Source organism: Phytophthora sojae (genome assembly GCF_000149755.1).
Source record: "Phytophthora sojae unplaced genomic scaffold PHYSOscaffold_3, whole genome shotgun sequence".
NCBI lineage: Eukaryota > Oomycota > Peronosporomycetes > Peronosporales > Peronosporaceae > Phytophthora > Phytophthora sojae.
In genome coordinates, this window is record NW_009258117.1 from 702,961 (window position 1) to 730,727 (window position 27,767).

The 27,767-nt window shown below is 54.0% G+C and overlaps 9 protein-coding genes across 9 annotated transcripts; 5 read left to right on the forward strand and 4 right to left on the reverse strand.

Annotated features, from left to right (window-relative positions):
* Nucleotides 1-1,194: 1,194 nt before the first annotated feature.
* PHYSODRAFT_312600 (hypothetical protein) lies at nucleotides 1,195-3,320 on the forward strand (the record flags this gene model as incomplete). The annotated part of the gene is made up of 4 exons (XM_009523746.1): nucleotides 1,195-1,929; nucleotides 1,965-2,085; nucleotides 2,206-2,969; nucleotides 3,069-3,320. The coding sequence occupies 4 exons, from the start codon at nucleotides 1,195-1,197 to the stop codon at nucleotides 3,318-3,320; spliced, it is 1,872 nt and encodes a 623-aa protein (XP_009522041.1).
* A 5,579-nt stretch (nucleotides 3,321-8,899) lies between these two features.
* Nucleotides 8,900-9,922, forward strand: PHYSODRAFT_492247 (hypothetical protein; the record flags this gene model as incomplete). The annotated part of the gene is made up of 5 exons (XM_009523747.1): nucleotides 8,900-9,100; nucleotides 9,183-9,434; nucleotides 9,508-9,570; nucleotides 9,643-9,726; nucleotides 9,788-9,922. 5 exons carry the CDS (start codon nucleotides 8,900-8,902, stop codon nucleotides 9,920-9,922), a joined length of 735 nt encoding a protein of 244 aa, XP_009522042.1.
* A 94-nt stretch (nucleotides 9,923-10,016) lies between these two features.
* Nucleotides 10,017-11,602, forward strand: PHYSODRAFT_312602 (hypothetical protein; the record flags this gene model as incomplete). The annotated part of the gene is made up of 4 exons (XM_009523748.1): nucleotides 10,017-10,097; nucleotides 10,183-10,218; nucleotides 10,320-11,318; nucleotides 11,402-11,602. The coding sequence occupies 4 exons, from the start codon at nucleotides 10,017-10,019 to the stop codon at nucleotides 11,600-11,602; spliced, it is 1,317 nt and encodes a 438-aa protein (XP_009522043.1).
* Nucleotides 11,603-11,632: 30 nt separating this feature from the next.
* On the reverse strand, nucleotides 11,633-12,922 carry PHYSODRAFT_490913 (hypothetical protein; the record flags this gene model as incomplete). Its single annotated transcript, XM_009523749.1, has 2 exons — nucleotides 11,633-12,187; nucleotides 12,233-12,922. 2 exons carry the CDS (start codon nucleotides 12,920-12,922, stop codon nucleotides 11,633-11,635), a joined length of 1,245 nt encoding a protein of 414 aa, XP_009522044.1.
* A 251-nt stretch (nucleotides 12,923-13,173) lies between these two features.
* Nucleotides 13,174-17,334, reverse strand: PHYSODRAFT_495108 (hypothetical protein; the record flags this gene model as incomplete). Its single annotated transcript, XM_009523750.1, has 1 exon — nucleotides 13,174-17,334. One exon carries the CDS (start codon nucleotides 17,332-17,334, stop codon nucleotides 13,174-13,176), a length of 4,161 nt encoding a protein of 1,386 aa, XP_009522045.1.
* An 819-nt stretch (nucleotides 17,335-18,153) lies between these two features.
* On the forward strand, nucleotides 18,154-18,543 carry PHYSODRAFT_491179 (hypothetical protein; the record flags this gene model as incomplete). Its single annotated transcript, XM_009523751.1, has 2 exons — nucleotides 18,154-18,201; nucleotides 18,274-18,543. 2 exons carry the CDS (start codon nucleotides 18,154-18,156, stop codon nucleotides 18,541-18,543), a joined length of 318 nt encoding a protein of 105 aa, XP_009522046.1.
* A 152-nt stretch (nucleotides 18,544-18,695) lies between these two features.
* Nucleotides 18,696-19,898, reverse strand: PHYSODRAFT_491373 (hypothetical protein; the record flags this gene model as incomplete). Its single annotated transcript, XM_009523752.1, has 1 exon — nucleotides 18,696-19,898. One exon carries the CDS (start codon nucleotides 19,896-19,898, stop codon nucleotides 18,696-18,698), a length of 1,203 nt encoding a protein of 400 aa, XP_009522047.1.
* A 648-nt stretch (nucleotides 19,899-20,546) lies between these two features.
* PHYSODRAFT_493381 (hypothetical protein) lies at nucleotides 20,547-22,461 on the forward strand (the record flags this gene model as incomplete). The annotated part of the gene is made up of 4 exons (XM_009523753.1): nucleotides 20,547-20,643; nucleotides 20,712-21,624; nucleotides 21,702-21,837; nucleotides 21,919-22,461. 4 exons carry the CDS (start codon nucleotides 20,547-20,549, stop codon nucleotides 22,459-22,461), a joined length of 1,689 nt encoding a protein of 562 aa, XP_009522048.1.
* A 331-nt stretch (nucleotides 22,462-22,792) lies between these two features.
* PHYSODRAFT_495034 (hypothetical protein) lies at nucleotides 22,793-27,637 on the reverse strand (the record flags this gene model as incomplete). The annotated part of the gene is made up of 4 exons (XM_009523754.1): nucleotides 22,793-24,751; nucleotides 24,839-25,487; nucleotides 25,548-26,845; nucleotides 27,059-27,637. 4 exons carry the CDS (start codon nucleotides 27,635-27,637, stop codon nucleotides 22,793-22,795), a joined length of 4,485 nt encoding a protein of 1,494 aa, XP_009522049.1.
* Nucleotides 27,638-27,767: the final 130 nt, after the last annotated feature.

Sequence of the window (27,767 nt, forward strand, 5' to 3'; positions counted from 1 at the left end):
GGGCGCAAACGACAGTTCTTACGAACTCCGAATACAGTCAAACCTGTTTATATGATCCTCTCTATTTGAGCCATGCCGTTTATTTGATGCAGGCTTTGTCGCTACCAAATATTTCACTTAGTTTTTGTATGATCTCTGTTTATATGCATACAAGGTATATGAGTCACATTTTTGGGGACCAAATTAGCTCTCACCTGTTTATTTGATTCACACTGCTCACGCTTCAAAGCACCACTGCTCAACACTCAACGCCTACCGCAAGCCTTCTTCGCTCGCCATGTCTCCTCGCACCTGTCTGACGCTAGAACAAAAGCTCCAAGTGCACCTAAAGCTCAAGCAGAATCCTGGCATGAACAACCCCATGCCCGCCGAGTGGATCTACGCAACTTTCAAGGCCCGGGTCAGCCGTGCCACACTCGCCCGACTGCGCAACCTGCCTTCTTCCTACTTCAGCCACGTCGACCTGAGTGCGACCAAGCGGCGCCGAGTGAAATTCCCTCAGTTCGAGCGGGAACTGAGGGAATTTTTCTTTCAGAACGAAGCTAAAACGGCGATGGCGGACGACGTGCTCCTGCTGAAGGCGCATGAGCTGGCGGAGCGCTTAGGAGGAAGAGGAGGAACAGGAACCCGCAGTTCAACCTGCCATTGCTCTGAGACACTGCATGGAGCTGGCTGCATTTTTGCTGCAATGCGGAGAGCAGACTGACAGAGAACGAAGAGCTTTACAGACCGTGACCGCTTTGGTTCGAGAGACTACGGTGAAGGCAAAGCGGCAGCGAACTATGCACGATTTCTTTACGTGCACCACATAATTTTTTAACTGAGTCCATTTTATATGAGTCATTGTAGTTGATGGTCACCAACAGGGCCTCATATAAAGAGGTTTGACTGTATACTTAAGTACCTTATTTTTTGTTTTTGCTGTCATAAGCACATGTTGTCATACGCAAGCAAACCCGGCGAATCACAAAGGAGGCATGACGAAAATACGATGTATAATAACAGAGGACCCGCACAGACGTAGCTATTCGCCCGTCCTCAGGCAATAACTAAGTTTGGACGCAATGTGGCCCCAGACATGTCCTTCCTGCCAAGAACGCTCTTATCATCACTGACTAAACGAGCAGGTTGGTGAAACTTGTCTCGTTCCGTCGACGAGTTCAAACCGCTGACTGAATGGGCGACCAAGAGTTCATGGTCGTGTCCCCGTGGGCGTTTGCCCTGTGGTGGTTCCTCTTCCTCGCGCTGCACACGCTAACGCTTGGTTACAACGCGGCCTTCGCCTTCTTTTACTTCAATTTGCGCGGCACCATGCTCAACAACTACCTCGAGTTCTTTTGGATCGGGATGCCGTCGGCGTACCACCCCACCATTGCCACCGTCCATGCAGCCATGGCCACACTGCACGGGGTAAGCATGGCTTTGATGCTGGGAGGCACCATTTGGTGGAGGACACTGGCGTTTACACCTTGGGGAGGCCCCGCCACACGAACTTCAATCAACAACGGCAATTCCCCAGAGGGACCCACCCTTCGGACATCTAGCCGCCTGTACCGAACTGCCTCCAGTCTAACAAACCAGCTCACCGACCGGTACGGACTGCTCGGCGTCAACGGGAAGCACTTCCATACGCTCACAACGTGCCGCGAGATCGTCGAGACTACGCTACAGACGGTTCAAGGGTATCGAATGAGCTGGTTCCTGCCGAGCACGCTTCTGAACCAGTTCTTCGCCGTCACGCTGGCACTCAACTGCTGGTCGTCCGCTATTGTCTACGCGTTGCCTTTCCGTAACGACGAAGCTCGCCGACGCTTTGCGTTGATCGCCTGTGACTGTGTGCTGGACCTCATCTCCTGCGTGGGCGTGACGCTCATTGTTGTGTTGAGGCACGTGGGCCAGTACGACACAAGCATCACCGGGTTTGATCGGGTACACTGGTACAACGACGAGTGGACCTCAATGAGTTTCAGATGGTCCTTGTCGTATCGTGGTCAGACTTGGTCAGTCGGGCGATCTTCTCGCTGGGCTTGTTCATGACAACGGCCAGTATGAAGGAGCTACTGTACCGCCGGACACGAAGTGTAAGTCATGTCGGGGCCATAAAGGTGGCAGTGACAGTGAAAGCCCTTCAAGTGACAGCCAAGACAGCTGATACAGCCAAACAACCCGCACAGATTATGCCATTCTTGCCAACAACAACAACAGCAGCAGCATCATCAACAACAAGACGTTCACGACTGCATCAAGTAGTGAATCGTGGGGTACACGCGCTGTTTCTGCTATGGGGCTGTCTGGTTCTAGCTCTACATGTACAAGCTTCGTTGCTACCCACACTTCCGCAATGTTTGCTACAAGTGCGACCGTGGGCTGTCCCAGGCCCGTCGTGCTACCTCGTGAGGCTGGACTGCCACCACCTCAACATTTCCGGTGATCGGGGTGAGATAGATTCACTATGGCGTGCCTTCGACGGGTCTAGTGTTGTGATGATGCTGATACGCCACTGCCCCTCGCTCGACGTACCCGATGTGCTCAATGAGTTCCATGAAATCCGTGGCTTTAAAGTGTACAACTCGACAATTGTGCAATGGAGAGAATCGGCAGCTATCACCAACACAAACCACCCTAATTTGGCGTCGGTGTTGCTGCTTCGAGTCAATATGAGCGACGGGTTGCTGCCCGCGGGTTTCCAGTCGAGCGATTTCCCTCGTTTCGTGTACGACTTTGAGATGTGCGTCACCAATCTGCGCGAGGTACCCGACGATTTACACACCAAGTGGAACCCAGGTTCGCAAATTTTCATCGAGTACATTCAGCTTCGCAGCGTACCAACACCGCTACTGCATCTAGTAGCGGGGTACTTCTCTCTGACGGGTAACCCCATCAGTGAGCTGCCGCCGGAGCTCTTCGAGACGGAAGGAGTGACCCATCTAATGGTTGGCGACACCAGCATAAGCGAGCTTCCCCACAACGTCAACGTCACCAGACTCTCATCAACGCTCGTTTCGGTCGCAATTACGAACACGAACGTTTCCTACTTTTGGTCGTGGACCGACCAACTTTTGCGGCAGTCCAGCGTGATTCCATACCCTCCCCCAGTTCTGGCAGGCGGCTCGGCGTACTGTGGAGATTTGAAGCGGGTTTTAGATGGCAACGCAACCTCGTTCAGCGCATCTACTTCTGGTGCCTACTCCGCAGAGGTTATGGACCCCGCCAATTTGTTGAACGGTAGGCTCTTCTCGCTTGTGGATTGCTCGCCAGTTTTTGGTGGTCCGTTGTACCCACTAGCGATCGAGGACTTGAATAATGCCATCAGGAGCTAGGAGGGTAGATTTAAAGCACAAGGCAAGTAAGTACATTGTTATTAGCAAAAGCACGACTGCGCCACTAAGTTCGTTCATCAAATTGTTTACCCGACTCACTCGAACCGGAAGGAAAAATCTGCGCCTACATTAAAGAAGTAATAAGAAACCCAAACAACTTTAGTACAAGGCAGGCTCATCATGTATCTAGTGATCACTCTGACTTACCGCGTCGTCCACTTTGGTACGCAGATTGCTAAACACGCGTAGTTACTTGTGCTGCTGACATTGCTGTACATTCCAAAACGAAAGCCAGCTGATACAGCGCTCGGATCCCACAACTTCGCCACGTGATGAACGAAGAGGGGAAAACAGGTCAATCCTAACAGTTGGTCACGGTTATGATGGTCAAATAGGTCACACATCAGGACGCTTGGTCACGTGACCAAACTTAACAGATCACATCACACCCATTGATGTAGACGGTAAGATGCGCGCACGCCCGCATGAGAAAGAGAGCAAAATGCATATGCAGCTTCGAAGCGGACGAGAGCCCACTTCTCTTCAGCCTGAAGAATTCAGACATCATACAAGTTTTCTCAGTACACACGACACCTCCATCAATGCTTTCGTACTCTGTCAGCGCGGGTTCCTACAGGACACGACGTGCTGCTTGCTGCTGTGATACAGTATAAGCTGGCTAAGTGCTGCACTGTGGGCTGCCTATCATCTTGCACAGCGTGCTTGCTAGTAGTAAAACTACCATGTTGCGCTGCAAGTCCTTACCATGCTAAAATGTGTGCTTCCTACCATTTACACTGCAAGAGACCGCCTACCATGCATGTTGCACGGGCAGTAGTTACATTGCTAAACAGTGAGCTGCTACCACGCGTGTGTGACGCTCGTAGTATGAGCGCAGATCGCAATACCCTAGATAGAGGAGGTGGTGCTACCTACCATGTTGCAGTACGAGCACCGTACAAAGTCACCAACCCGTACTCACGGGACTCCGCTCGCATTCAGCGCTTGAGCTCATGGACTCAGCATCACGTAGCATTATCTCGAGCTAGCCTTCAGTCTTGCTCGACGTGTGGGGCACCGTAACCTCGCTCGAGGTCGAAGTCGAGTACCCTACCGCCCGCTGTTCCTGGGATCACAGCGTAGCCGAAGGCCATGGGCATGCTGCACAGATTTGGCCGCACACTCGACTCGCCGTCTCGTTTCGTTTCAAGGTGCGGCGCATTGCAGTCATTTAGCCTAACTAACGTCCTAGCAGATTCCCGATCCTCCAGCGCTTACAATTCACTCTGCCTACCTTGCAAGGTGACAGCCAATGCACACTTGCTACGGTGTGCCAGTGAGAGTGAAGGTCCGGTGGTCCATCCAGTGTCCAGCTTCGGCTTGGAGGGACGCAAGCACTGTTGTCCACGGCGACGGTAAGTGGGAGAGATCATAGCGACTCGGCCAGAGCTGTAAGTAGGTTTCGGAACACTATTATAAAGGACCAGGGAAGCTACCGTCTTCCCTCGTACTAGACGCCTAGGCGTTGTATTCGAGGTTGGTCAACAATCCCGAATCTGATCGCACCCTCGAAATGAAGCAATAGCAAAATAGAACGCCGACCCAAGCGTAACACAACTCTTATTAACCCCAACATTTTTTGTCCTTTATTTAAAACAAAATTCGCTTAAGTACGAGGTACTTTCCGGGTTTTTGTCCTTAAACCGCAAAAAAGGACAAAAAAAGACTTGGCGTTTGTATTGAGTGTAATCACGCCCGGGTAAGTACGTGGTCATTTGTAACAAGTACATATACTGTGCGAGAGGTGTAACGTCTGGATCCACATAATGAAATCAAGTCAATGTGCGATTTTTGTCCTAGAATCACGGACAAAAACCGAAATGTGATATATTATATATGACCCTTTTCAATCTGCATTTTTATCATGATGGACAACAGAGGACAGTGTGCAAGGCACCCCCCTTGTAGAACGAATCAAGGATTTTCTGGTCATAGCAGTAATACGGTGTATCTCGCAAAATCAATGCCAGCATAAGCCTCTAACTTTTGGTCCTTTTATTTGTCCTTAATCCGGGGCCTGTTGGGGTTAACGTTAGTAGTTGCCAACAATTCTGCTGCCATTTGGACGAGGTGGCACCTCTGTGCCGACCACCAGCCATACGAGCGGAAGTCGAGCTCTTGCTTTGTCATATCATTATACAATCGCCCTCCCGCGACACAAAAGCCCACGCCAAGAACTTCAGCCCAAGAAAAAGCGTGATAGCAACAGTATCGGATTCAAGCGCAGTGTTGCTGGAGAGTACAACAAGGGTGTCGACGGCTTTGGGTTTGCCGCCCTTGCCGCAAAACTCAAGATACCCTCGCTGTCGATAGTTCGGAAATGGGTTGAGCAGCTGGGCGCCTTACAGGCCACTACCAACCTTCAGGGATTTTAGATTTACTTGAATACAACGCCTACCTTTTGCATCCTTCAGAGTTTCGCAGTTTCACTTGAATATAACGCCTAGGCCTTTTATTCAAATATAACGCCCACTAGGCGTTCTAATTTTTTAGAACGCCTTGGCGTCTAGTACGAGGGAAGACGGTAGCGCTCCGAGCAGCTAAAGAGGTTGATTTCAAAGTAATCTGTGTATGTGTTTCAGCTGACTCCTGCTAACGCCTTCTGCCAGCGTCTTCTACGAAACCGACCCCTCTCTCTCTCTGTCGTTTGCATTGGTTTCGCTGTTCAGCGCGCGATGGTAGTACAAGTAGACTGTAGGGCTACACACCCTCCCATGAACAACTTGGTCGACACAGGGAACCCATTATGAAATTTCGACATCGTCTCCGGATTCTATTTCGTGCTTTGTAGCATTCACTTAGAAAATTTATACGAAGTAGCTAACCCATCGCACCACAGCTCAGCACTCGAGCTTGACACTTCAACATGAGACGGCCCCCATCGCGTAATGTAGTTCACGAAAAGGTATTTCTCACGAATATGCGTCACCGCGCGTTATCTATTCCAGGCTCGGTAGGCCTCCTCGGCGGAAACTCTCCAGCTGCCGAGTGCGCCTCAACTGCGTCAAGCCGCCGACATTGTGGGGTCAGAGAAGAGCAAAGACTTATGAGAGCAGCCTACCATCGCCACTGATGACCCTGGATCCTGCTCTAGTGCTGTGGGTTCAGAGGCCGATGATGCCGAGATGGATCATGAGACAGCAGACTATCGTCCAGACGACTCTTTTGACTACGGGCGGAAGTCGCTATCTGTCAGGAGCAGAATCGCTATAATGCATTTACTTAACAACCAAACCGTTTGCGAATTACATGTGACCTCATTCGCTTAGGTCACGTGACCAAAGTAAGGATTTGACCCGTGACCAAAATGTAGGATTGACCTAAAAATCCGGTTACCCGTGATGAAAACCAGCGCTACCATTGACACCAGTTCTACATGCAGAGCCGCGTAAATGAAAATATTCTGAACCACTTTGAAGACGTTGTCTGAGGTGATGCCTGTATGATACTGGGCGCTGGGTAGATTGGGTAAGGTTTTATACAGGTCTTATGCAGGTCAGGTCCTGTTTTGGTCCTACGGCATCTAAACGAGACCGAACAGAAAATCAGTATGATTTCGCTAGCGGTCCCGTTTGGATGGCGAGACCCAAATGATATCACTACGAAACAAGCCATTTTTAGACCCCCTTCACCATGATATAAAATATCGTGATAGATTATAGAGGGCAGCCGCTATTGAAGTAGAGCTGGAGATTATAATATGAAACCCAAAGGTCTGAATTTGCGAGCGAGCGTCTTGCTGGTGTCGATCCCTGGATCGTCGACGCTGCTCGGACTGACGCTATTGCTAGACTTTCTTAATGAGCTTTAACTAACTGGGTTGCTCAGACGTCCTCGTGCCTGAATCTACTCCATGTATTCTTGTATGCATGTACCGCTGATCCTTGGTACTTGGTACTTGAAGTACTTGCTTGTACTTTGCCTCTGCAGGAAGCTAGATAGTGATCCAGTGATCGACATCCAGCAGGGCGCTAGCTCGCAGCTCGCCCTCGACATCCCACGGGGCTAGTATCTCACAGTACTGCTTCGCACGAGTACTTCAAGCCTCGGCTCCTACGCAAAATAACTTCTCGATTGTCCCTAAGACCGCAATTTAAGGAAAACTACAATTGGTCTAGCCTTAGTGCATATAGCGGTAGCTGGTGGGCCGAAGATCGGCGTGGACTTCTTCTCATATGCTTTGGTGGCTCGCTGACGTTCGGCCTGATTAGACTAAATGATATCCTGTGAAGCTTGCTGGTCCGAGAGTTGGCACCGTTTGGACGATTTGCTCGCGTTGGGTGCGCTGGTTGGGCCCATGGTGGCGTTGCGACCTCGTGAGTCACCTGTATGACAGTGTTGGTACCATGGAGAGACTATTGGTGCTGACGGATCCACCGAGTGTGTACTCTATCGTTTGGCTGAGTTATTAACTCGCGGGGGCAGGGGTGTTCATCAAGTCGGACGGCCCGGGCAGCTAGAGTACAAGCCGGATTAGCATGACTGACAGTTAACCTGACAGCAGGGTTGAAGTTTTTGTCCAGTATGGTTTTTCATTTGCAATATCCCCTTTAATACAAAATGCATTTATTTTCCGTTTGAATATTTAATTGTAGAGTTTTGCTAAAACCTTGTTTTCTGTAGGGTCTTTTTTAGGTTCCATTTGGAGGCTGATTTTATTTCGGTCCTGTTTTGGTCCTACGGACCAAAAAAGACCAGACCTGTATAAGACCGATGAACGGAACCGGAAAGACCCATAACGCCGCAACCGGCATCGACGAAGCCGAGCCACTGGCTACAACATAGGAGCAGAACAGCATCTTCTGGCGCCGCGAGAGTCTGATGCCATCGAGAAAGATTTCCACGTAACTGGCCATGTTGGGGCTGACTGCAAACCCTAAAATGCCCATACGGATCCAGAAGCCGTAGTTTGTGCTAACCTGCTGCCGGGTCCTGGAGTGGAATGGATTCTTGACACAACGCGATGGCGATAACGGGGAGTGGAGATACAACGAGCACCAGCAGTAACGTTACACGGTAGATGGACGTGTTCCGCGTGTACTCCTCCAGCGCCAGCAACCGCTCGATCGAGTACTGGCCCCCGAAATGGGTGATTTGGAGCGAGAACCAGAACGCCAATGCTCTTGTCGCCCACGTTCTCATGCGATCACGAAGCAGCTCGCACAAGGTCGAGGGGGCCGTCGGTATTGAAGGCCCATGCTCCGTTGCATTAAACGGTGCTATCATTCCTACACTTGCTCGTAGTGCTCGTCTCGTTGCTCGAGCTTCCGAAAGTGCAACAGAGTTCTGCTCGGAGATGTAGGCAGTATAAAATTATGGCGCGACTATCCGGATGAGGATACTACCAGCCCTGGAATTCCGAGTCCCCCCTCGGGGAAAAAAATCAAAAGCTTAACCTGTCGAGTACTTCTTACTATCCTGGCTGTCCACATTAAGGAGTTGTCCACAAGCGTTCCAAAGTCAATTTCATGGCTACGGCCGTCTTGTCTATGGCCTCACTTGCGTAACCTTTGGTTCGGATGGCGGAGGCTCTGTATCAGCTCGGGGACTCGTTGACGTGGACGCCAACGTCGGCGCCCCGGGGGCAGTTGGTGCTGCTTGAGGACTGCGTGGAGGCCGGCGGGGGGTTTCTGGTGCACCACTTCACGTCGCTCTTCCTCAAGGCCGGCCACCGCGTGTGTCTCGTGGCGAGCGCCAACACCCCGGAACACTATGCGGCAGTCGGACGCAAACTGGTGCGTTCACCTGACTTTGACACGTGGAATGACACTACCACTGTAGTCTTACACTACTTTGCGGCAGGGTGTCAACTTTGGGACTTGTCAGAGCAAGCAGCAGCTCCAGGTGCTGGACTGGACCAAACTGGAGGCCGGAGGTGACCAGGAGAGGGGGTGGACCAAATTGTTCGACGAGTTGAGAGCTTTTGCCGACCAAGATGGAGACACTAAGGTGTCTTTTGTCCTGGACGACATCGGCGCACTCAAGTGGACGTTCGGAGACGCTGCGGTGCTCGACTTTGTGCGCTGCTGCAAGACGCTGACTCAGAAGAAGAACGTGGGTGAACTGATGCGTATTAAGTTATATTCAAGAAAGGGTTATTGATGTCTGAGCTGTCGGTTTGGTGTAGGGAGCTGTGAATGTGGTGCTTCTGAGTCATGCAGACACGGACCTACCGGGATCGAGGCCTCTGGTACGATGAGAATTGATAGAAGTTAGGGGTCGAGGCGAGCTGTTGACTTGGAGTTGTGGTGGTGCTACACAGAGTTCTGCACTCGCTGACATGGCGACAGTCGTCTTGACCACGAAGCCGCTAAGCACGGGCTACTCCAAGGACATCCACGGAACGGTAAGCTTTTCTGTGATCGTCACCAGCGTATCATACCCTTCTCACGGTATTTCCTCTGTAGCTGTCCGTGTGTCGTCACAGCCAAGGCTTGGGTGGGAGCTGGTTACACGAGGATTCGACGGCCATTCCCTACAAAATTCTTGAGAGCACGGTCAAGTGTTTCCACTCGGGCGGAGAAGCGCTGCGGTGGAATTGAAGTCTCCTGCTTCAAGCACAAATATAGCGGAGATATATAAGAACCGTGCTGGGTGATTGTCTGTTACGCGTCAACAAGCAGAGCTGCCAGTGCCATGGCAGCGGTAGAGCTTCCCGTGAAGTCGCTTGATGAATACAAACGGCTGGCGCACATCGGTCGCGGCACTTACGGAGATGTGAGCTCTCTTTCGTAGATCTGAGCAATATTCGACTCGAACATAGCTTACCCCTTGAACTTTTTCGGTGTATTATCTCGGCTAGGTGTTCCTGTGCGAACACGTTCAAACCGGGGAGCGTGTCTGTATGAAGGAGATCGATCTGACGTTCCGCTCTCCTGACGAGCGGTAAGATGGTTCCGACTGCAGGAAATCCACACCGTGCTGTAAAACTAACCGTAGTGTTTGTTTCTCGGTAGAACACGATGTCTGAACGAAGTGGCTCTGCTCCAGCAATTACCAGCACACCCGAACATTGTAAAACTCTACGAAGCCTTTTGGGCTCAGCCTACTGAAGGAGGCGAGCAAGCTCTTGTCCTGATCCTTGAGCATGCGGATGGAGGAGATCTTGAGCAAGTTCTCAGCGCGTCCATAGTAGAAAATGAAGCCCGTCGAATCTTTTCTCAGCTCGCTCAAGGAGTTCACCACCTGCACACGCATCGTGTCGTTCATCGCGATCTAAAGTGCGCAAATGTTTTTCTCTTCCAGTCCGGGCGCGTTGTGCTGGGAGATTTCGGCACTTCCAAGCGGCTAACACCGATTAGTAGGCAAGAACAAGAGATTGAAGCGCAAGATTTGAGTTCGACGGTAGTTGGGTCCCTGCTGTACATGAGCCCCGAGCTCCTGGAAGGCGAGCCTCACGGTTTTGCCACTGACATTTGGTCGCTTGGCTGCGTGTTGTATGAGCTGCTCTCGGGAGGGAAGGCAGCTTTCGCATCGCCGTCGTATCCTGCCGTCGTTTTCCGAATCACTCAGGACGAATACGATCCATTGGATACGGACGTGGTTTCTCCTCAAGCACGCGATCTGGTGAGCAGGATGCTACGAAAGATGCCTCAAGAGCGGCCGACCATCGCAGAAGTGCTTCAGTCGTCCTGGCTCAAGGTATGTGGCACCATAAAATATAAAACTGTGGAGTCTGTAAAGCATGCGGTGAAGAAGGGAGTAGGAGCATCGGAGGAGATCCCGACAGCAACAAGCCACCATACAACAGATCATCTTCTGCCTCCAGCCCCCGTTGATAACACTTCTCGAGACATGATCATGGAGGCCAAGGAAATATTTATCTCGCCACCTCCTGCCCCTCACATTCGACCTCGCTCTCATCAAGCAAATTCTCTTCATCGCCATAAAGAGATCCGCTTTCGTGTGCAAGATCAAGCTGCCTCGCCCCTGATACGGGTAAGTTGAAGCGCGAGCGAAAAAATGGTAGACGGATGTTGAGATGATGGTACTAACGTCTTGATGGAACCATCGTGTTTCAGTTTGATGAGCAGCCCCCACCACCGCCAATGCTTCCGTCGAGCATGAGCTCCATGATCCCTTTCAAGCATAATTACCAGCGGCAGCATCACAACTCGATACAAACCGAATCACTGGCGCTGGAAGTGCGAGGCGTCCAAATGGTAAAAAACACTCGAAGCCAGCGACCAGCACCGAAATCAACCCCCAAGCATCGACCGTAAGGCCCGCCAGTTGATCTAGTCTAGTCCTATTCACTTAGTGCGTCGAACACGCTTCAGTTGCGATCCTGTCCTCGTAGCCTTGTCCTTCTCGGTTGTCTTGAATGCAGAAGCCACTAACGCCGCGTACCGGACCGAATCCAAAGCCTTGCGCAGGTGTGTCACCGCCGACGAGACATTTGTGATTATGATAGTCGAGGACGGAGTGTCCGTCTCCAGGTAGCACTTGAGCACCATCGTGAGCTTGGAGTTGCGGTACGGAATGTGGCCCGTTCCCTGACGAGCCTGAACTCGAATGCACTCCTTCAGTGCGAGCAAACTCGAGTTGATCTCCCGCGCCTCCTTGTGCTCTTGCGAATTACGCGCTAACCCCTCGCCAGTGTACTCCGCTCCAGCGAGATCAACGAGCACGAACATCCCTCCAGCACACTTCGCCTTCTCTTCATCAACATCCGCCTTCAAAGCCGCGACTTCCGCCTGCGCAGCGTCAACTTGTCCACGTAGCACCTCAAGGCGGTCCTGGTCCTCTTGAGGAGGCTGGATACCCGACAGCTCGTATTTTCCATCTACAGCCACGTACATTTGCGACTGAATCGCGATGAACAGGTCGTCGCGAGCTTTGCCCAGAGGGACAACACGTGACTGCGCCAGAACCACTTGCTTCCGAGCCTCAGCCAGCGCGGAAGTCACGATCTCCAGCTCGAGCACCGCGTGAGAGCGACTGCTCTGGTGATGCAGCTCCGACGTCCCCTCTGCGCGAAGACTCCGTCCTTTGCTGATGATATCGACAACCGCAGCAGCGGAATCCCCATACTCGGCCTGTAGAGACTGCGTTAATACCTCCCCGTTGGGGCCCATAGTCGTGGCACTGCGCACGTGGATCGTTCCGTCGGCGTCTTGGCGGACAAACCCTGGCTGGCGGTCGTTGAGCAGGTCGAACACTTTGCCGTTGTACAGCTCGTAGAAGCGGACCTGCACCAGCAATTGACTGTCGCTGCTCTGAGCGAACAGGTCGTGCACCAGACGCTGGCACATGCCCAGCTCAGGTCCGTACCCGAAGATGGTGTGCGTCTTGCCGCTGTTCGTGTGGCCGTAGGCGAAGCAGCACGACGTGGAGCCGCCCAGCATTTCACTTACCATGGGACTGACGGCCTGAGCGTAAGCCTCGCTGTTCTCCGTCGACAGAACGCCAGCAAAGTCTTGAAACTTCTTGGCAGCGTTGACGACCACCACGTCCCCATTGTCCTCGACCTTGTACTCGATGAGCTCATCGCCTTGTTCAGAGGCCGCTAACGGACGGGGACGGAGGTAAACTTTGGTCATGGTCGAGCTGCTAAGAAGTGTTTCCAGTACGCGAGAAGAGAAATGTAAAGTGAGTTTGTGGTCGACTAAAAACAAGTTACGAATGCATGTGCATTACCTGGCGTGAATGTTGGTTGGTGGCCGTGGCAGATCCCATGAAACCCTGCGTCAGTTCACGAAACCATCCGAGCCACGATGATTGCGCTGATCAGGCCTTATCATTGCCACGTTGTATTGCATCACGCTTATCCAGCTGAGCTCAGCAGCTTCGTCTACAGCGTTGAGTCTATGGCTCCGGACATGATTTGTTGCTGCGTGTACTCCCACAGCATTAGGGCCCCGCTCACGTGCACGTTCAGCGATCTCACGAGCCCAAACTGCGGGATCTCAACGCAGACGTCCACCAGCTGCAAGACGTCCACGGGGATCCCCTTCTTCTCGCGACCCAATACCAGCACCATCTTGCGGGGCAGCGTGTAGTTGGCAAGGCTCACGCTGTTGGCCGTCTGCTCCACCGCCACGATGGTGTAGCCCTCGCTCTTCCAGCGCAGCAGCGCCCGACGAAGGTCGTCGCCCAGAGGTCGGACCTCCTCCAGCGGCATCCACTTGTGAGCTGTAGCGCTCACTGTAGCGAACGTCACGTCGTGTTGAGCCAGACGCACGTTGGGCACAATGAGCTTCTGCGCGTTGAAGATCTCGCACGTTCGCGCCAGTCCGGCCAGGTTCGGGATCTTGTCCACCAGGCTCGCGCACATGATGAGAGGCTGGCGAGGCCGTTGACGTGCGTTGAGCGTGTCCCCACGCCGAGTGGCATCGAAGTCAGCGCGCATGGCTGAGGGCAGCGCGCTGTCCTCCAGTAACAGCGCCGTTGTGTCGATCTTGCGCTGGACGGTAAGGGCCGCAGTAGCGGGTGGAGCCTCCGTAGGCTTGTCGGTCGAAGCCGGCGCTGGCGTGAAGTTCTCGAGCTGGTACTGCGCGTAGAGCTCGTTCATGGCCGTCTTGAGCTGCTCGCTGAAGCGCAGCGCCTCGTCGCGCGGCAGGAGCTCTCCGAACTCGCTGATGAAGCCCGAAGAGAGCATCCCGAGCAACGAGCTCTCGTAGTCCGGGCGGAACTCCTCCAGCTGACGCGCTTGACGGCGCAGCATGCGCTTGCACTCCTTGTTGTTGCTCAAATAGCGCGCAGTGCCCTCGAGGAAGCGCAGACCTGGTGTATCACTCGACTCCGTCTGGAGCTGGTGGATGTGGCGGGGGAGGACCTTGGCCAGCAGGAACTGCGCCAGCACTCGAGTGTATCCGTGAGACGTGTTCAACCACGGCAGCATCGTCTCCAGCAGCTCTCCACAGTCGACGTCCAGGCTGTCGTCGTCCAGCTTGTAGTTGGCCAGGTACGCAGCTACGAGCAGCAGAGAGGCGCCAACTTGCGGCATCAAGTTGGCATCACGCAGCATTGGCAGCAACAGACCCGAGCAGATCTCGCGAGGGAACTTGGTAGCCATCCGCATACCGAAGAGCTCCATGTAGTAGCGCACGCTTGGCAGCTGCGGGACTGCAAAGGCCGTTCGAAGCGTGGGTAGCAGCTCTGTGAGCTGAGGCTTGGTAGTGTGCGCGCTGATGATGCAGAGCGCCTGCCACGACCGCAACTTCTTGCCGAAGCCGTCGCTGTTGAGCATGTGCTGCTTCTGCCAGTCGGGCGTCACGTTGAGCGCAAGCAGCCGGGTGAGCAGTGCGTTCATAAGCTGCTGCGAGTCTGCAGTTGAATCCACCGCGACGTCATCCAGGAAGCTCAGCACCACCAGTCGGACGAACCTGTCCTTGGCGTCGGTCTTGATGGCTACAACCTGGTCGTCGTTGACAGGAGAGAAACCTTGAAAGCCCTGGAATGGAGCGCCAGCGGTAGCGTCCGTCGCCAGCTGCTCCTTCTCGTCGATCAGCGGCTCCTTGTAGAGCAGGAGTTCCACCAGTTCGTCAGCGAAGCGAAGAGCTGAAGCCGGGTGAGCTCGCCACGTCTGGCATAAGCGGCAAGCCAAGTGGAAGATCACGTTGGGGCGATGTCTGGAGCCGAAGCGGGTGAACTCTGTGATCCAGCGCTTCATCGTAGCGGTGAGTTCGGGACGGAGCAGGAACACTGGCTGGAACATGCACACGACCACAGCTCGCGTAAGTGCGTCGGGTTTCGCCTTGCTGTCGCTGTAAGCGCTCCAAATCTCCTCCAGCAAAGCGTCCAGAGGCTCAACACCCTCAGAGCTGGCAAGCGAGCTAGCCAGTTGTGATAGCGTAAGTGAGAGCACGTTCACCATTTGGATCAAAGCTGACGGGTCCATGCCTGCAGTAGGCAGCGCGTCTACACAGGCGTCGTACGTAGCTCTCAACAGCTTCGTGTCAATATACAGCATGGCGTCAACGACCTGCTGGATCAATACCCATTTGTCCGCAGCCAGGCTGATAGCACACTTGGCGTCGAGCTTCCCGCTATAGCGCCGCGCCGTATCAAGTGCGAGAAGAAGCGGGAGGATACGATCGCTCTCAAACGCCTGCAGAGAGTCGAGCGCAGCGCCGTTGGCTCCGGTAATGGACAAGCACTTTGCAGCCAAAGCCAAGTCGAAGACAGTCCGGTCCGCTGCTGCTGCTAGAACTCTCTTCAGCTCTTGACAAAGAGCACCAAGTGCCTCGATTTCGCCCACGTCGCCTGTGGAGTTCATCTTGTATGTGCTCATCTGAGTGAGCACAAACACAGCGGCCGTCACGGATTTCATGACATTCTCCTTCTCGTGATCGTCAGCTTCCACTCCACCACTAGAAGATTTCGCATCAAGCCACCTTCGGACTAGCATCATAGCGCAAGCAAACAGGAACGAAGAGTTCACTTGACCCTTGTAGAAGCTCGTACGTTGAAGCGAAAACTTGAAATCCGACTGGGACGAGCAATGGCTCACGAGTTCCTGGACCTGATCTTCAAACTTGGCAATCACGAGCACAAGACGCTCGCTATCCAAATCTTGCACTGGAGTGCTGGACAGCAAAGTGCTAATTGGAGCACACAACTGCACCTTCGACGGAGCCCGATGTTCGAGTGATTCCTCTAGGCGATAGGTGTCTGCATCGTCCGAAACTTCAGCTGTAAACAGCAGCAATCTCGATAGCTGAGCAGCACTCAGTTCGTGACCGCTACTTCCTTCCTTCAGATACGCTTGAAGTGCCGACGCTAGAGCTGAGGAGAAGTAGGGCGAGCGATCAGCATCAGTAGATGTCTTGATCCACGCTAGAATCTGCAACAGCGCCTCTCCATTGTCACTCACCAGACTGCTGGTAGGGAAGACACCGAGAACACGAGCCAAAGCCGACAGCGACAGTGTCGAGGCATTGACGTACCCTCCAGTGAGTGCATGAGTGAGCGCACGCAGCATCTTCGTCCGCATCGCGTGCGAGAAGGACTGCATGGCGTGCACATCCAGCAAGAACCGAAGGCGGTCGACCGCTGCCGCGCTCAGGAGCGTCTTGGTGGACGTGGAGGAAGCTGCGCGCTTGAGCTGCGAAGACTGGAACACTTGTAGCATGCTCAGCAGCGCCTCCGGGGAGTGGCTATCGGAGCCTTCACCAAAGATGGCTTCTTCAATCGCAGAGACAAAGTCATCGAGCACACAGGCCTCGTCGCCTTCTGTGATCTGGAGGGCGAGAAACGACGCGAGGAAGTTGGCCACCAGCGCCTGGAAGCGAGCGCGGTGGGCGTGCTTGTAGAGCACGGGGTCGTTGCACGCGCGCAGCAAATTGTGAAGCACAAACTGCTGGAACGCGGGTGCACAGGCGAACAAAGCTCCGTGGTCAACACCAATATCATAGCCAACGTTGTGCCTCGTTAGCCATGACTGCACGCAGACCTCCATGAAGTTGGAGATGAACAATCGCTTCACGACGGGATTGTCGTGGGCGAACAGCCGAACCAGCAGACTTTGCATCCAGTCGAACGTGAGCAGCACAGGCCACTGCTCAGACTCTTGCGGCAGCTTTGAGCTGGTACCGACGACCAGGTATTTCGTCAATAGATCCGCCACCTGGGGCCACACCTGCTCGATCAGGTGCTGCTCGTGGTGCATCTGGATCACCTCCGACGCCGTGAGGAAGTTCTGCCACGTATCCACCCAAGTCGCTGTCGGCTTCGCACTCTTAAGCTTCGCCTTCTTGATGTTTGTCGTCTCGGTCTCCTCTGAGCTCATGGCGCAATGCGAGAAGGCAACCTTGAGGATATGCAGCCCCTGCTTCCTCAGCAGAGCATCGTTGTGTCTCAACGCAACGCACACAAGCTTCTGCAGCCGCGTGTCCGCGATGAATTCACGCGGGGCTTTAGGCATCACGATGCACACGAGGTACAGCATTTCTTGAGGGAAACTCTTCGCGCTCGAGTCCACATCCACCACGTCACACGCGGTAACCACCATATCCAGCAGCTCCAGATACATTTCTGCAGCATTCTCCAAGCCGCTCTCAAGCAGAATAGGTACGATATGCAGCACTACTGCGCGCAGGAACTGCGGGTGCTGCCTCCATGTCGACGTAGCGAGTCTGCAAACCTGTGTAGCCATCTTGATCAAGTCTCCATCCTGACGCAGCAGCGCCTCCAGTAGCCCACACAGCGAGCCATAACTGACCCCTTCTTCATGGTTGTCAACCAACAGCGCCTGCACCTGTTCAAAAATAACCCTTACGGTCTCCTTGCCCTCTTCGCATTGCAACAATGTCTGCACTATTCCGAGCGCCGCGTGGTGTAGCCATGAGTAGCGCTGAGACTGCAGCACAGGCAGCAACACTTGAGTCATCAATGGTCCATTCAAAAGCTGCGCCGCATGCTGATCGTTCGACTGAAGATACTGACGCAGCAGTACTGCCGCTGCCACGATCGTGAAGTGGAACTGCAGGTCGTGCTCCTGAGTCGAAGGCAGAGGCGTCAGCATGGCTACAAACTTCTGTGCGTCATCTTGGAAGACGTTCTGGAGCTCTTCGGGGGGCAGGGAGAGACCTATGGCGACGAGTTCGAACTGTGCTTCGGCCTCCGCAACGTCCAGCTCTACGCGGCCCTTGTGCAGCTTGTGGAAGCGCTGCCAGCGCGCCCATGACGCCGAGATCGCCGCTGCAGCCATTTCGACGACGGCACCTATCGCAATGACCAGCTGTAGCCATCCTGTGATTGGCTGGTACGAATGTAGCCATTTGCAGTTCTCATTTCCGCTCCATCCGAATCGGCAGGAAGAGTCCGAACCATGCACTTCTGTCCGTCGTGTGGCAACATCCTGCTCGTGGAGCCCGACGTGCGTTGTCCTCTATTGTCCCTGTGTAGCCATCTTTGTAGCTGACGTGTTGTGCGTTGATTTCTACTGCAGTCCGACGGCATGCGCTTCTTCTGCCAGACGTGCCCGTACCTGTTCCAGATCAACGACAAGGTGGAGAAGAAGGTGCCGCTGCAGCGCAAGCAGGTGGACGACGTGCTGGGCGGCGACGAGGCCTGGGAGAACGTGGACCAGACCGAGACGCGCTGTCCGCACTGCGAGTTCAACAAAGCCTACTTCATGCAGATCCAGATCCGGTCGGCCGACGAGCCGTCCACCACTTTTTACAAGTGCGTGCAGTGCAAGAAGCAGTGGAACGACTAAGCACACCCCACCAGTCAACCGAACACACATACACATACATACATAGACCTCCATCCTTCCTGCTCGTTGCTCTGCTGGAGACCTACAAATGACATGGGATTAGTTACTTTAGCTAGAAAAAATAATGGGGTTGGCTGGCTGTATGACCGACATCAGCGGTTCATGCGCGCGGCACGCTGCGTGCGTCGGCAGTTGTCGCAGGTGCGGTTGCAGTCCGAGCGCTGAAACTTCTGGCCGAAGTACGAGATGAGCTGCTGCCGACGGCACGTCGTGTCGTCCTCGCAGTACTCGGCCATGGCGCGCAGCTTCTCCATGTGCACGGCGCGCGTCTGCTTGGTCATGCCCTTCTGAGGCATGAAGAGGATGCTGCGCATCTTGGAGATGTCCCGCGCGCTGTAGAAGATGATGCATTGCGACGGCTTGCCGTCTCGCCCCGCACGGCCCGCCTCCTGGTAGTAGCCTTCGATGGACTTGGCTACCGAGAAGTGGATCACGTAGCGCACGTCGGGCTTGTTGATGCCCATGCCGTAGGCGATCGTGGCGCACACGATGCTGAGCTGGCCATTCTGCCACGCTTCTTGCACCATGTGCCGGTCCGTTGCTGACTGTCCGGCGTGGTAGAAGTCGGCGCTTAGGCCGCGGTCGAACAGGTAGTTGGCCACGTCCTCGCTGTCCTGCTTGGTCATGCAGTAGACGATGCCCACGGCATCGCGCGGGTACGTCTTGGAGATGAGCTCGTAGAGCGCCTCCATGGCCTTGACGTCGCTGCCCAGCGGCTTGTCCCGCACCTCGAATGTCAGGTTCTGGCGGTTGAAGCTCATGGAGAAGACCGGTCCGTTCGAGATCTTGAGGGAGCGCTGCACGCCTTGAATGACTTTGGGCGGGGCCGTCGCTGTGAGCGCCATGAGCGGCACGTTCGGGAAGGTCTTCTTGAGCATGCCCAGCTGGCTGTACTCGGGTCGGAAGTCATGTCCCCACTGACTGACGCAGTGGGCCTCGTCGATGACGAACCTGGCCAGCATCTTGTTGCGGTACAGCGTCTGCAGCAGGTCGGCCATCTCCGCAGACTTGACGATCTTTTCGGGCGTCAGGTACAGCAGCTTGAGACTGGGTACTGGGCGCCGAAGCTCGGCCGTGATGGATCTCTTGAGTGTCAGCGCTGTCTGGCTGGTGAGGAAGGCGGCTGGGATGCCGCAACCAGGGTTCTGGATGAGCGCCGTGACCTGGTCCTGGATCAACGACAACAGCGGAGACACGACAATGGTCACGCCGGGGCTCAGCACGGCCGGCAGCTGGTAGCATAGACTCTTGCCACCGCCCGTGGGCATGAGCACGAAGCAGTCCTCGCCGCGCATCGTGGCCTCCATCACCTTGCGCTGGTTCTGGCGGAAGCCGTCGTTGCCGAAAATCTTCTTGTTGGCTCTGGCCAGCTGGTCGTGCGGCTCCCTGGCCGTCATGTCCACGAACAGACTCGCATTGCCGCTACTACTACTACTACTACTACTACTACTACTGTTATTGCTGTTGGTGGGGGCGTCCATGGCGCGCTTCTTGGCGCGCGGGGGCTCGCTAGACGCCGCTGGTCGCCGCCTGCTCTGCCGGATCAAGTCCAGCGCTGTGTTTGGTTCTCTGTTCTCCGCCTCGTCGTCCGAGTCCTCGTAGAAGGCGCGCGGGCGCTTGGGCGGCGTCTTCTGCTTGTGCTTGAGCTTCTGCCGGGAGAGGCTGCGCGCCAGCGGCTCCGTGTCCAGGTCCGCGTCCAGCGTGAGGTCGATGGCCTTGCTCTGCGCTGCGTCCTCGGTGGGCTTTTGCAGCGGGCGGAAGTGCGCGTCGATGGGCACGAACGCCGCCGCCATGCGCCTCGGCCGGGACATGACCGCCTTCATGGCAAGAGTTGCAGTCGAGCACATTGTAGCGCCAAATCCCCCTTAAGTACGCATTGACCTACACTCTACATTATGTGGTACACATCATTTGTCATTTTCGCCAATCAGTCGCACTCCACCATGAGCGGCGCCACGTACGACAGCTGGGGCAGCGCCGCCGAGCGCTTCGCGGACGGCTCCATCTGCCTGGGCATCGACCTGGGCACGACCAACTCATGTGCGTTGCATTTTCCTCTCTCTCCTCTTCATGTCCATGCCTAATTCGCTCTCTACTTCCTCCTGCAGGCGTGGGAATGTGGCACGTGGAGCGCAACCACGTCAAGATCCTCAAGAACCGCGCGGATCGGGGCCGCACGACGCCCTCCGTGGTGCGATTCGAGCCAACGACGCAGCGCGCGGACGTGGGCAACGCGGCGGTGCAGCTGGAGACGCAGGAGCCCGTGGGCAACACCGTGCGCTCGGTCAAGCGCCTAATGGGGCAGAAGTTCGAGAGCAAGGCGGCGGACGTGGCCAGGATCTACGCGACCTACAAGGTCGTGTCCACAGCGCAGGGCAACGCGGCGGTGCAGGTGGCTCGAGGCGGCCAGAAGAAAGTGCACGTGCAGCCAGAGGAGGTCTCGGCCTGCGTGCTCGCGGAGCTCAAGGCCTCGGCTGAAGCATACTTCGACGGGAGCGTCAAGCTTGACAACGTGGTGATCACGGTGCCGGCGTACTTCAGTGACTCGCAGAGGAAGGCGACCATCACTAGTGCCTCTATGGCGGGTTTCAAGGCTGTGAGGCTGCTTAATGAGCCCACGGCGGCCGCCATGGCGTACGGATTATTCCTGTCGGGCACAAAGCTGGTGACGGTGTTTGACTTCGGAGGAGGAACGCTGGATGTGTCGCTGCTGAGTATCCAGGATGGAAAGTTTGAGGTGCTGGGCATTGGAGGAGACACGAACTTGGGCGGAGAGGATATCAATAATATCCTGGTAGACCATTTGCTGGAAGTGCTGTACAAGCATCACGATGTGGCGAGAGCTCAGGTCGGGGAAGGGGACATGGTGAGGCTCAAGAGGGAGGTGGAGAAGGCCAAGATTGAACTGTCGGCGGAGGATTACGCGGAGATTGAGCTGCAGGGCATTGCTGGTGTGAAGACGTTCACGTACACGCTGATGCGACGCAAGTTCGAGCAGCTCTGCGACCCGATCTGGAAGAAGTACGTTGAGTTGCTCTTGAAGATGACGGCATTATTCATAGTCTCACTAACAATGTGGCTGATTGCAATCGGTGCAGGTGTCTTCGGATTGTGACGAGTGTTTTGAAGGAGGCTGAAGTGGAGGCCGTCGACATCGATGAAGTGATTCTTGTGGGCGGTTCTACTCGGATCCCGATTCTACGCACGAAGATCTCTGAGGCTTTCGGTGGCAAGGTATGCTAACACCCTCAAACTATTCGTACTGGTTGCACTATTGTAATTTTACCCATATCTCTCGGTTATTGGGCTGTTCAGGAGCTCTGCATGTCTGTCAATGCCGACGAGGTGGTGTGCGAGGGAGCTGCTATTCAGGCAGCCATCTTGAGCGGCATGGATCAACGCGTCTTCCGTGATGTGCTCATGATGGATGCCCTCCCGCTACCCATCGGCCTGGAGACCGCAGACGGGAGCATGGAGGTGATCTTGCCTAGAAATGCACGCATCCCGACGACAGTGACGAAGTACTTCCAGACGTTTGAGGACGATCAGCTTGGACTGACCGTCGAGGTCTACGAAGGCGAGAAGGAAATCGCCAAGGAGAACGACCACATCTGCTACTTCAACTTCGCTTTGCCCCGTGACAAGATCGGCAAAGCGGGCGAGTTCGCACACCCCGTCACTTTCACCATGAACGCCAGCGGAATTCTGCAGGTGCAGGCCGGAGTGCACCACGACTCAGAGGAATCGCCGATGCCGAAAACAGCCATTTTCCTCATGGCGAGTTACATCCTCGCGCTCTTCGGCTTCTACGTGTTTTTTCGCCTCTACTTCGCCGACGAACGGGACATCACCGCATGATAGAGATAGGCTCCGCACTTCAGATAGACTTGGTTTTAAGTTTCGCTTGTTGAATTTGCTGTTGTCATGATATTCGGAAGCGCTCAAGGTGAACTGAGTTGGATGCTGCCAAGTATGCGTCAATCAGCTCCCAGCGTTTGTTGCTGGACGCCGCCATCTCTCCATCGCATGAACCCGCCGCATCAAGTGATGGAGCTGCCGCGGGATGATACTCGTAGTAGAGCTCCACTGCGGTCAACGCCGTCTCCATTCGCTTATCCTCGAGTCTGCAATTCAAAGGAAAGCAACGCATTAGCCAATATGAAGACAAACCACACAAGTCGAACAACACTTACAGCTGGGCCAGCAGGTAGTCAATGTTGGCGATAGCAGCGAGGTATTCCACGAAGCCTTGCTCGAATGGGGTGCCCAGGATGGCCGAATAGTCCTCTCGTTTCGCTGCTTCGGAAAAGCTTTCCTGTACCAGGCGAAAGTTGTCTGCGAACTCTTCTTCCATGGCTTGGTCGCCTTCAAGGAAGCACGAAGTGTGTAGCAACTCCTGTAACACCGATCCATACGCACCAGCTCGGATAATCCTCACCAGAGCTTCAAAGCGAGCAACCGGCTTCGGAATGATCATGGCGCACTTCACCGCGATGCCAAACACATCCAGTTGCTTTATGATCTCAGCTCCGTTGGGCTCCTCCTCGCACAGTTCAGCCAGATCTCGCAGGTGGATCACAAACACAGGCACATCGATTTGGTCCAGGAAGGGGCATCTTTGCAGTAGGGCTACGACACGATCCAGCGCAGAGCGTATGCTAGGCACCGCGACGCCAGCAAAGCGCAAGGTACTCTCTTCTTGGGTATCGGAAGCCAGAAGCACATGATTATGGTGCCTCTGCTTCAGCAAAGTAATCGGAATGGTCAAAACGTTTTCCCATACTTGCCGCCCACATTCCAGAGATCTCACGAACGATTTTCGACTTAGCGGCCCCATGATGTTCGCCAACGATCGCACCATGCTCATTTGCAGCATCCGTGACAGAATCTCCTCCCATAGGTCGGAGGCTTCCACTTCAAAGTCGAGCATGAGCTGACTTGCACAGCGCAGCACCCAAGGCTCGTTGGGCGGGAATCGACGAAGGAAACTGCGCGCTAACACTTCCTTGTCACTCTTCAACACGAAAGGCATTTCGTATGGCACTCGATGCTCTTCAAACGTCATCATGTGCGTACAATGCTTGGTGAACTCAAGCAGCTCCTTGAAGAACGCGTCCGAGCTCGCGATGTCGTACTTGGTGATCACGTATCTTTTGACGACTTCGTGGTAGAGCTGACCAAGTTTCAGAATTACACGAAGTGCTCGCATCTTAGCTCGGAACGTGACACCAGCACGCGGTCGCACGTCCTTCGCAAACTCGACGAGGTAGCTCAAAAGCTGCTCGCCGAAGGAATCACCACGCTTAACACAAGCAGTCGCCAAGTACAGTATCCTTTTCCCGTAGTCTTCGTCTGCCAGATGCAATTTCTCCGAGTCCAGCAGCTCGAAGGGTTCCTCGTTGGTATCTTGGCTTGATACTTGTTTGACGATATGGACAGCATCCTTAACTAGCCATTCACGAATCAAATCAAGGCGGAGCTGCGCCTGAGGTAGATTAAGCAGCTCTGCAATGCTATCGGCAACCGTGTGGAGCATGCCATTGCTGTGCGTGTAGAACCACAACGCATATCGCCGGTACAACTCCAGGAAGAGCTTCTTAGGCTCCGACACCAGTGCCAGCAATTCATTTGTCTTCTCCCTGTCGTCTATGACATCAGCCAAACTTGATGACTGAGAGCCAGCGCTTCGCAGAAGAAGCTCAACCTTAACTCGCAGAATTTTGGTTTCCAGCCTCGTCAGTGCTTCATGTCCAGTAAATGAGGTATTGCAGGGGTCCTCTGATCCATTTCCACCGGAAAGTGCTGCCTTGAGAGCAAACTCCAGCGCCTTAAGCTTGTCATCTCCTAGTGGGAAATTTTCAGCCAACCACTCAGCTGCAGTAACCCGGCTTTCAGTATCACTCAAGCACCCAAGGATGCTCTCAAACGCACTGAACTGGACCAAGCTGGTGCCCCTGGTATTCTCCTCAGAGTTCGTGCGCCGAAGGTTTGAAGTAATCATGTTTTTCAGTAGCAGCATCTGCAACTCGTCGGGCTCCATTCGAAGAGGGTCGACCAGGCCAATCAACGCACTGAAGTTCTCTTTCGTCACAATCCTTGCCAGCACTTCGCTCGGGTCGGCAATCAGCTCATGGAATGAGATTCTCGTCTTGGTGGACTCTTCACCTTGCTTCGATATGGTAAATTCATGACATTCCTCGTTATCCACTGCCACCTGTTGGTCGCGGTTTTCAACGGGGTTTCCCTTTCCTTGGAACGCAGCAAAGGCTTTCAGGTTGCGTAGAACTTCCATGCGTCGCTCCACCTCTTCTCGCTCGCGGTACGATGTATGTTCAAGCAACAGCCGAAAAATAAATAATAGCCGGTCGTAGTCCTGACCTGACACCTTGCGAATAATCTTGAGCAGCAGCTTTATCAAATGTTGTTCATGGATGTCGTCTATCACGCCGACGATCTTGTCTTGGTACTCCAGATCAGTCGTCGCGGACTCTTCCAACAACAGGGTCTCCACGTAAACTAGCGAAGGAAAGCTGTCATCAATTTGGTAGTGGCGAGTAAATTCCAACACAGTATAGAAATCGTAGTTGCTCCGAGTAATCAGAGTTGGCACGAGGCGGCGGATATACGGCAAGTCACGATGTTCACCCCGGAACGCCTTGTGATCACACTCGATACCCAGCAAGTTGAGATAATGCCACCACCTCGCATTCCCTTCCAGCTCAACGCACTGGTGCAAAAATGCGATCTGCTGCCATGCCCGAGCAGCGTCCGCACCAACAAATGCCAGTTGTTGGAAACGGTAGAAGTCCTTGGCTATGTTCTCGCGAGAAATTTGCCGTCGAAACGCGTGGAAGGCATCTTCTTGCTTCATAGCGAGCATCAACCTGAGCACCGGGCATAACTGTTAAACTCATATACCGAGCAAATTCAATGAAGCAACGTACCCCAGGGCCAAGTAGTTGTCGATCTCCTGTGACTGGAAGACAGTAGACAGCAGTTTCCCCATTTGTGTGTTTACCACACTCGCCGCGTTTTCAGGTAGCTCTTGCATCGACAGCAGCGCCTGCAGACTAAGCAAGTCAGCCCTTTGCTCAACTAGAAACGACACATAGCGCTTCGATGCAATCGTGTCTCTGGTCGCAGCGTCACGCCGAAGGTTCTTGTGTTCGGCGATCGCGAAGCGCATCGCCAGCTTCATCGATTCGTAACTGGGCAAAACGCAGGCATCTCCTCGATACCAGCGAGGGTACAACGTCCAGCGCGCTTCATCAGCTCTTCCTTCCAAGACATTGTACTGGGTAAATTGGAGAACCTCGTTTACCAGCATCGTGTTTTTGAGAAGGATCAATATCTCGTCGAAGGATTCATCGTCACAAATGCACAGCGAGTACTTCAACAGTTCCAAAGTATAGATCGGTGCTTGGATACGCGCCACTTGAGCCGGAGGAAGCTGTTGGCTTCGAGTGAAGGGGGTATCGTAAATATCTTTCACGTGCGTTGAAGTATACAAAGAAAGAGATATCGCGATCTTCTTGAGTGTTTCAGCAGGGTGAAAAGTGTTTTGAAGTTCCAGCTGCAGCGACGCATTGGTCGAGCTCGAGTTACCGACACCACTGTTTCCTCTTCGAGAAAATAAATCCCTGGAGAATCGGACAGCTTGCAAAACACAGCCACTATTAGCCGCGCTGTGAGCAATAAGAGACTGGCACACCTTGGGCTCCAGCCCCACCGCTGACGCAAATCGGTTCAAGTCAAAAATCATTCGAGTCCTCTCATCATCTTGTTGGAGTTCGCGATTCGCCTCGTTCAACGGCTGACGAACAGCACCTTCGTTTGTACGCTGTCTTTTCGTGCCCACCGATGAGCTTTGTCCATTCGATGCGAGAGCACGCTTTTTACCTTTGCCTTTACCAACATATGCAACTGAGCCGTCCCCACGTGACTCACCATCATTATCGCCGTACTCAGCAAACAGCACCTCAGGCTTTATCAGCCGGTTTAACTTCATTTCACACTTTGCAGGGTCGCGCAACAAAGACAACGACAGCAGAACCCCGTGGTTCGCCTCGACACGGCAGATTCGCTGTAAGTCTTCCACAAGAGCATCGGACAGCAAGTAAGTTGGATTGTCAACGTATGCGGCCAGCGACTCACTTCGGGTCGAATCTGCCAACTCCATAATTGTTTTCAGCTCAAGTAGGTAGGCTGCAGCTAGTGCCACTAGAACTTGCAAAACGAACGACTGCAGTTCGCCTCCAGAACGAAGCTCCACATGATCCACATCCTCCCCATCTTCCAACTCTTCAGCTTCCATTTCCAGCAACATGACGCCAAACTCAATAACTTCTTCCATCAGCGACACAAACAACATTACGTGAGACTTGGGCTCTTTCCGCTTTTTCACCTCTGCGAGTGCATTCATTGCCATCTTCACCCTGACCTCAACCCCGTCCACATCGTCATCCGTCGCAAGCGTAGCGTCAGAATTTGACAATATATTTTCCGTGAACCGAACCGCTGCGCGATCACAGTGTAAATCGCTGTAGGCGTCAACCAGAAGCATTGCATCTGTAAGCGCTGAGGGTCTTGAAACTTGACTTAGGATGTGAGAAACGATTCGCGACGCGCTTTTTGCATCCGCAATGTCAAATTCCGTGATGCCATACCTTGTCAACATATCTTGGATCTCCATCAAGCGCCGGTGCTCCTCAATCTCTTCAAGGCGCTCTGTCTTCCATGATTTGGTGGAGTTAGCGTAGTTCTTCAGAGCTTGGGAGTACGGTGGGAGGGCGGACCGCAGCAATGCTAACGTCGCGTCTGCGCGAACATTGGCATCATCGATTTCATCCAGCAACACAAGCGCTCGAGCTTCTTCAGCTGACTGGGAAGTTTGAATGGACTCTGCCAGCTCCGTCACGTAGTCGTGGAGAACGGGGTCTAAGCTAACATCACAGTATCGAAGGTACCTCTTCACATGCTCTTCGACTTCGTTTTTCAAATCCTCGGGGGTGAAGACGCGATCAAGCATACTCATTGCGATAGTTGCGGGCGTCTCCCCTTCGAATACCGACAGCGAAACCACGAAATGGTGCTCCACGGCCAGATGTTTGACGTGCTGCAGCTTCTGCCTCAGCCCTTCAATGCGCTCAAATGCATCCACCTCC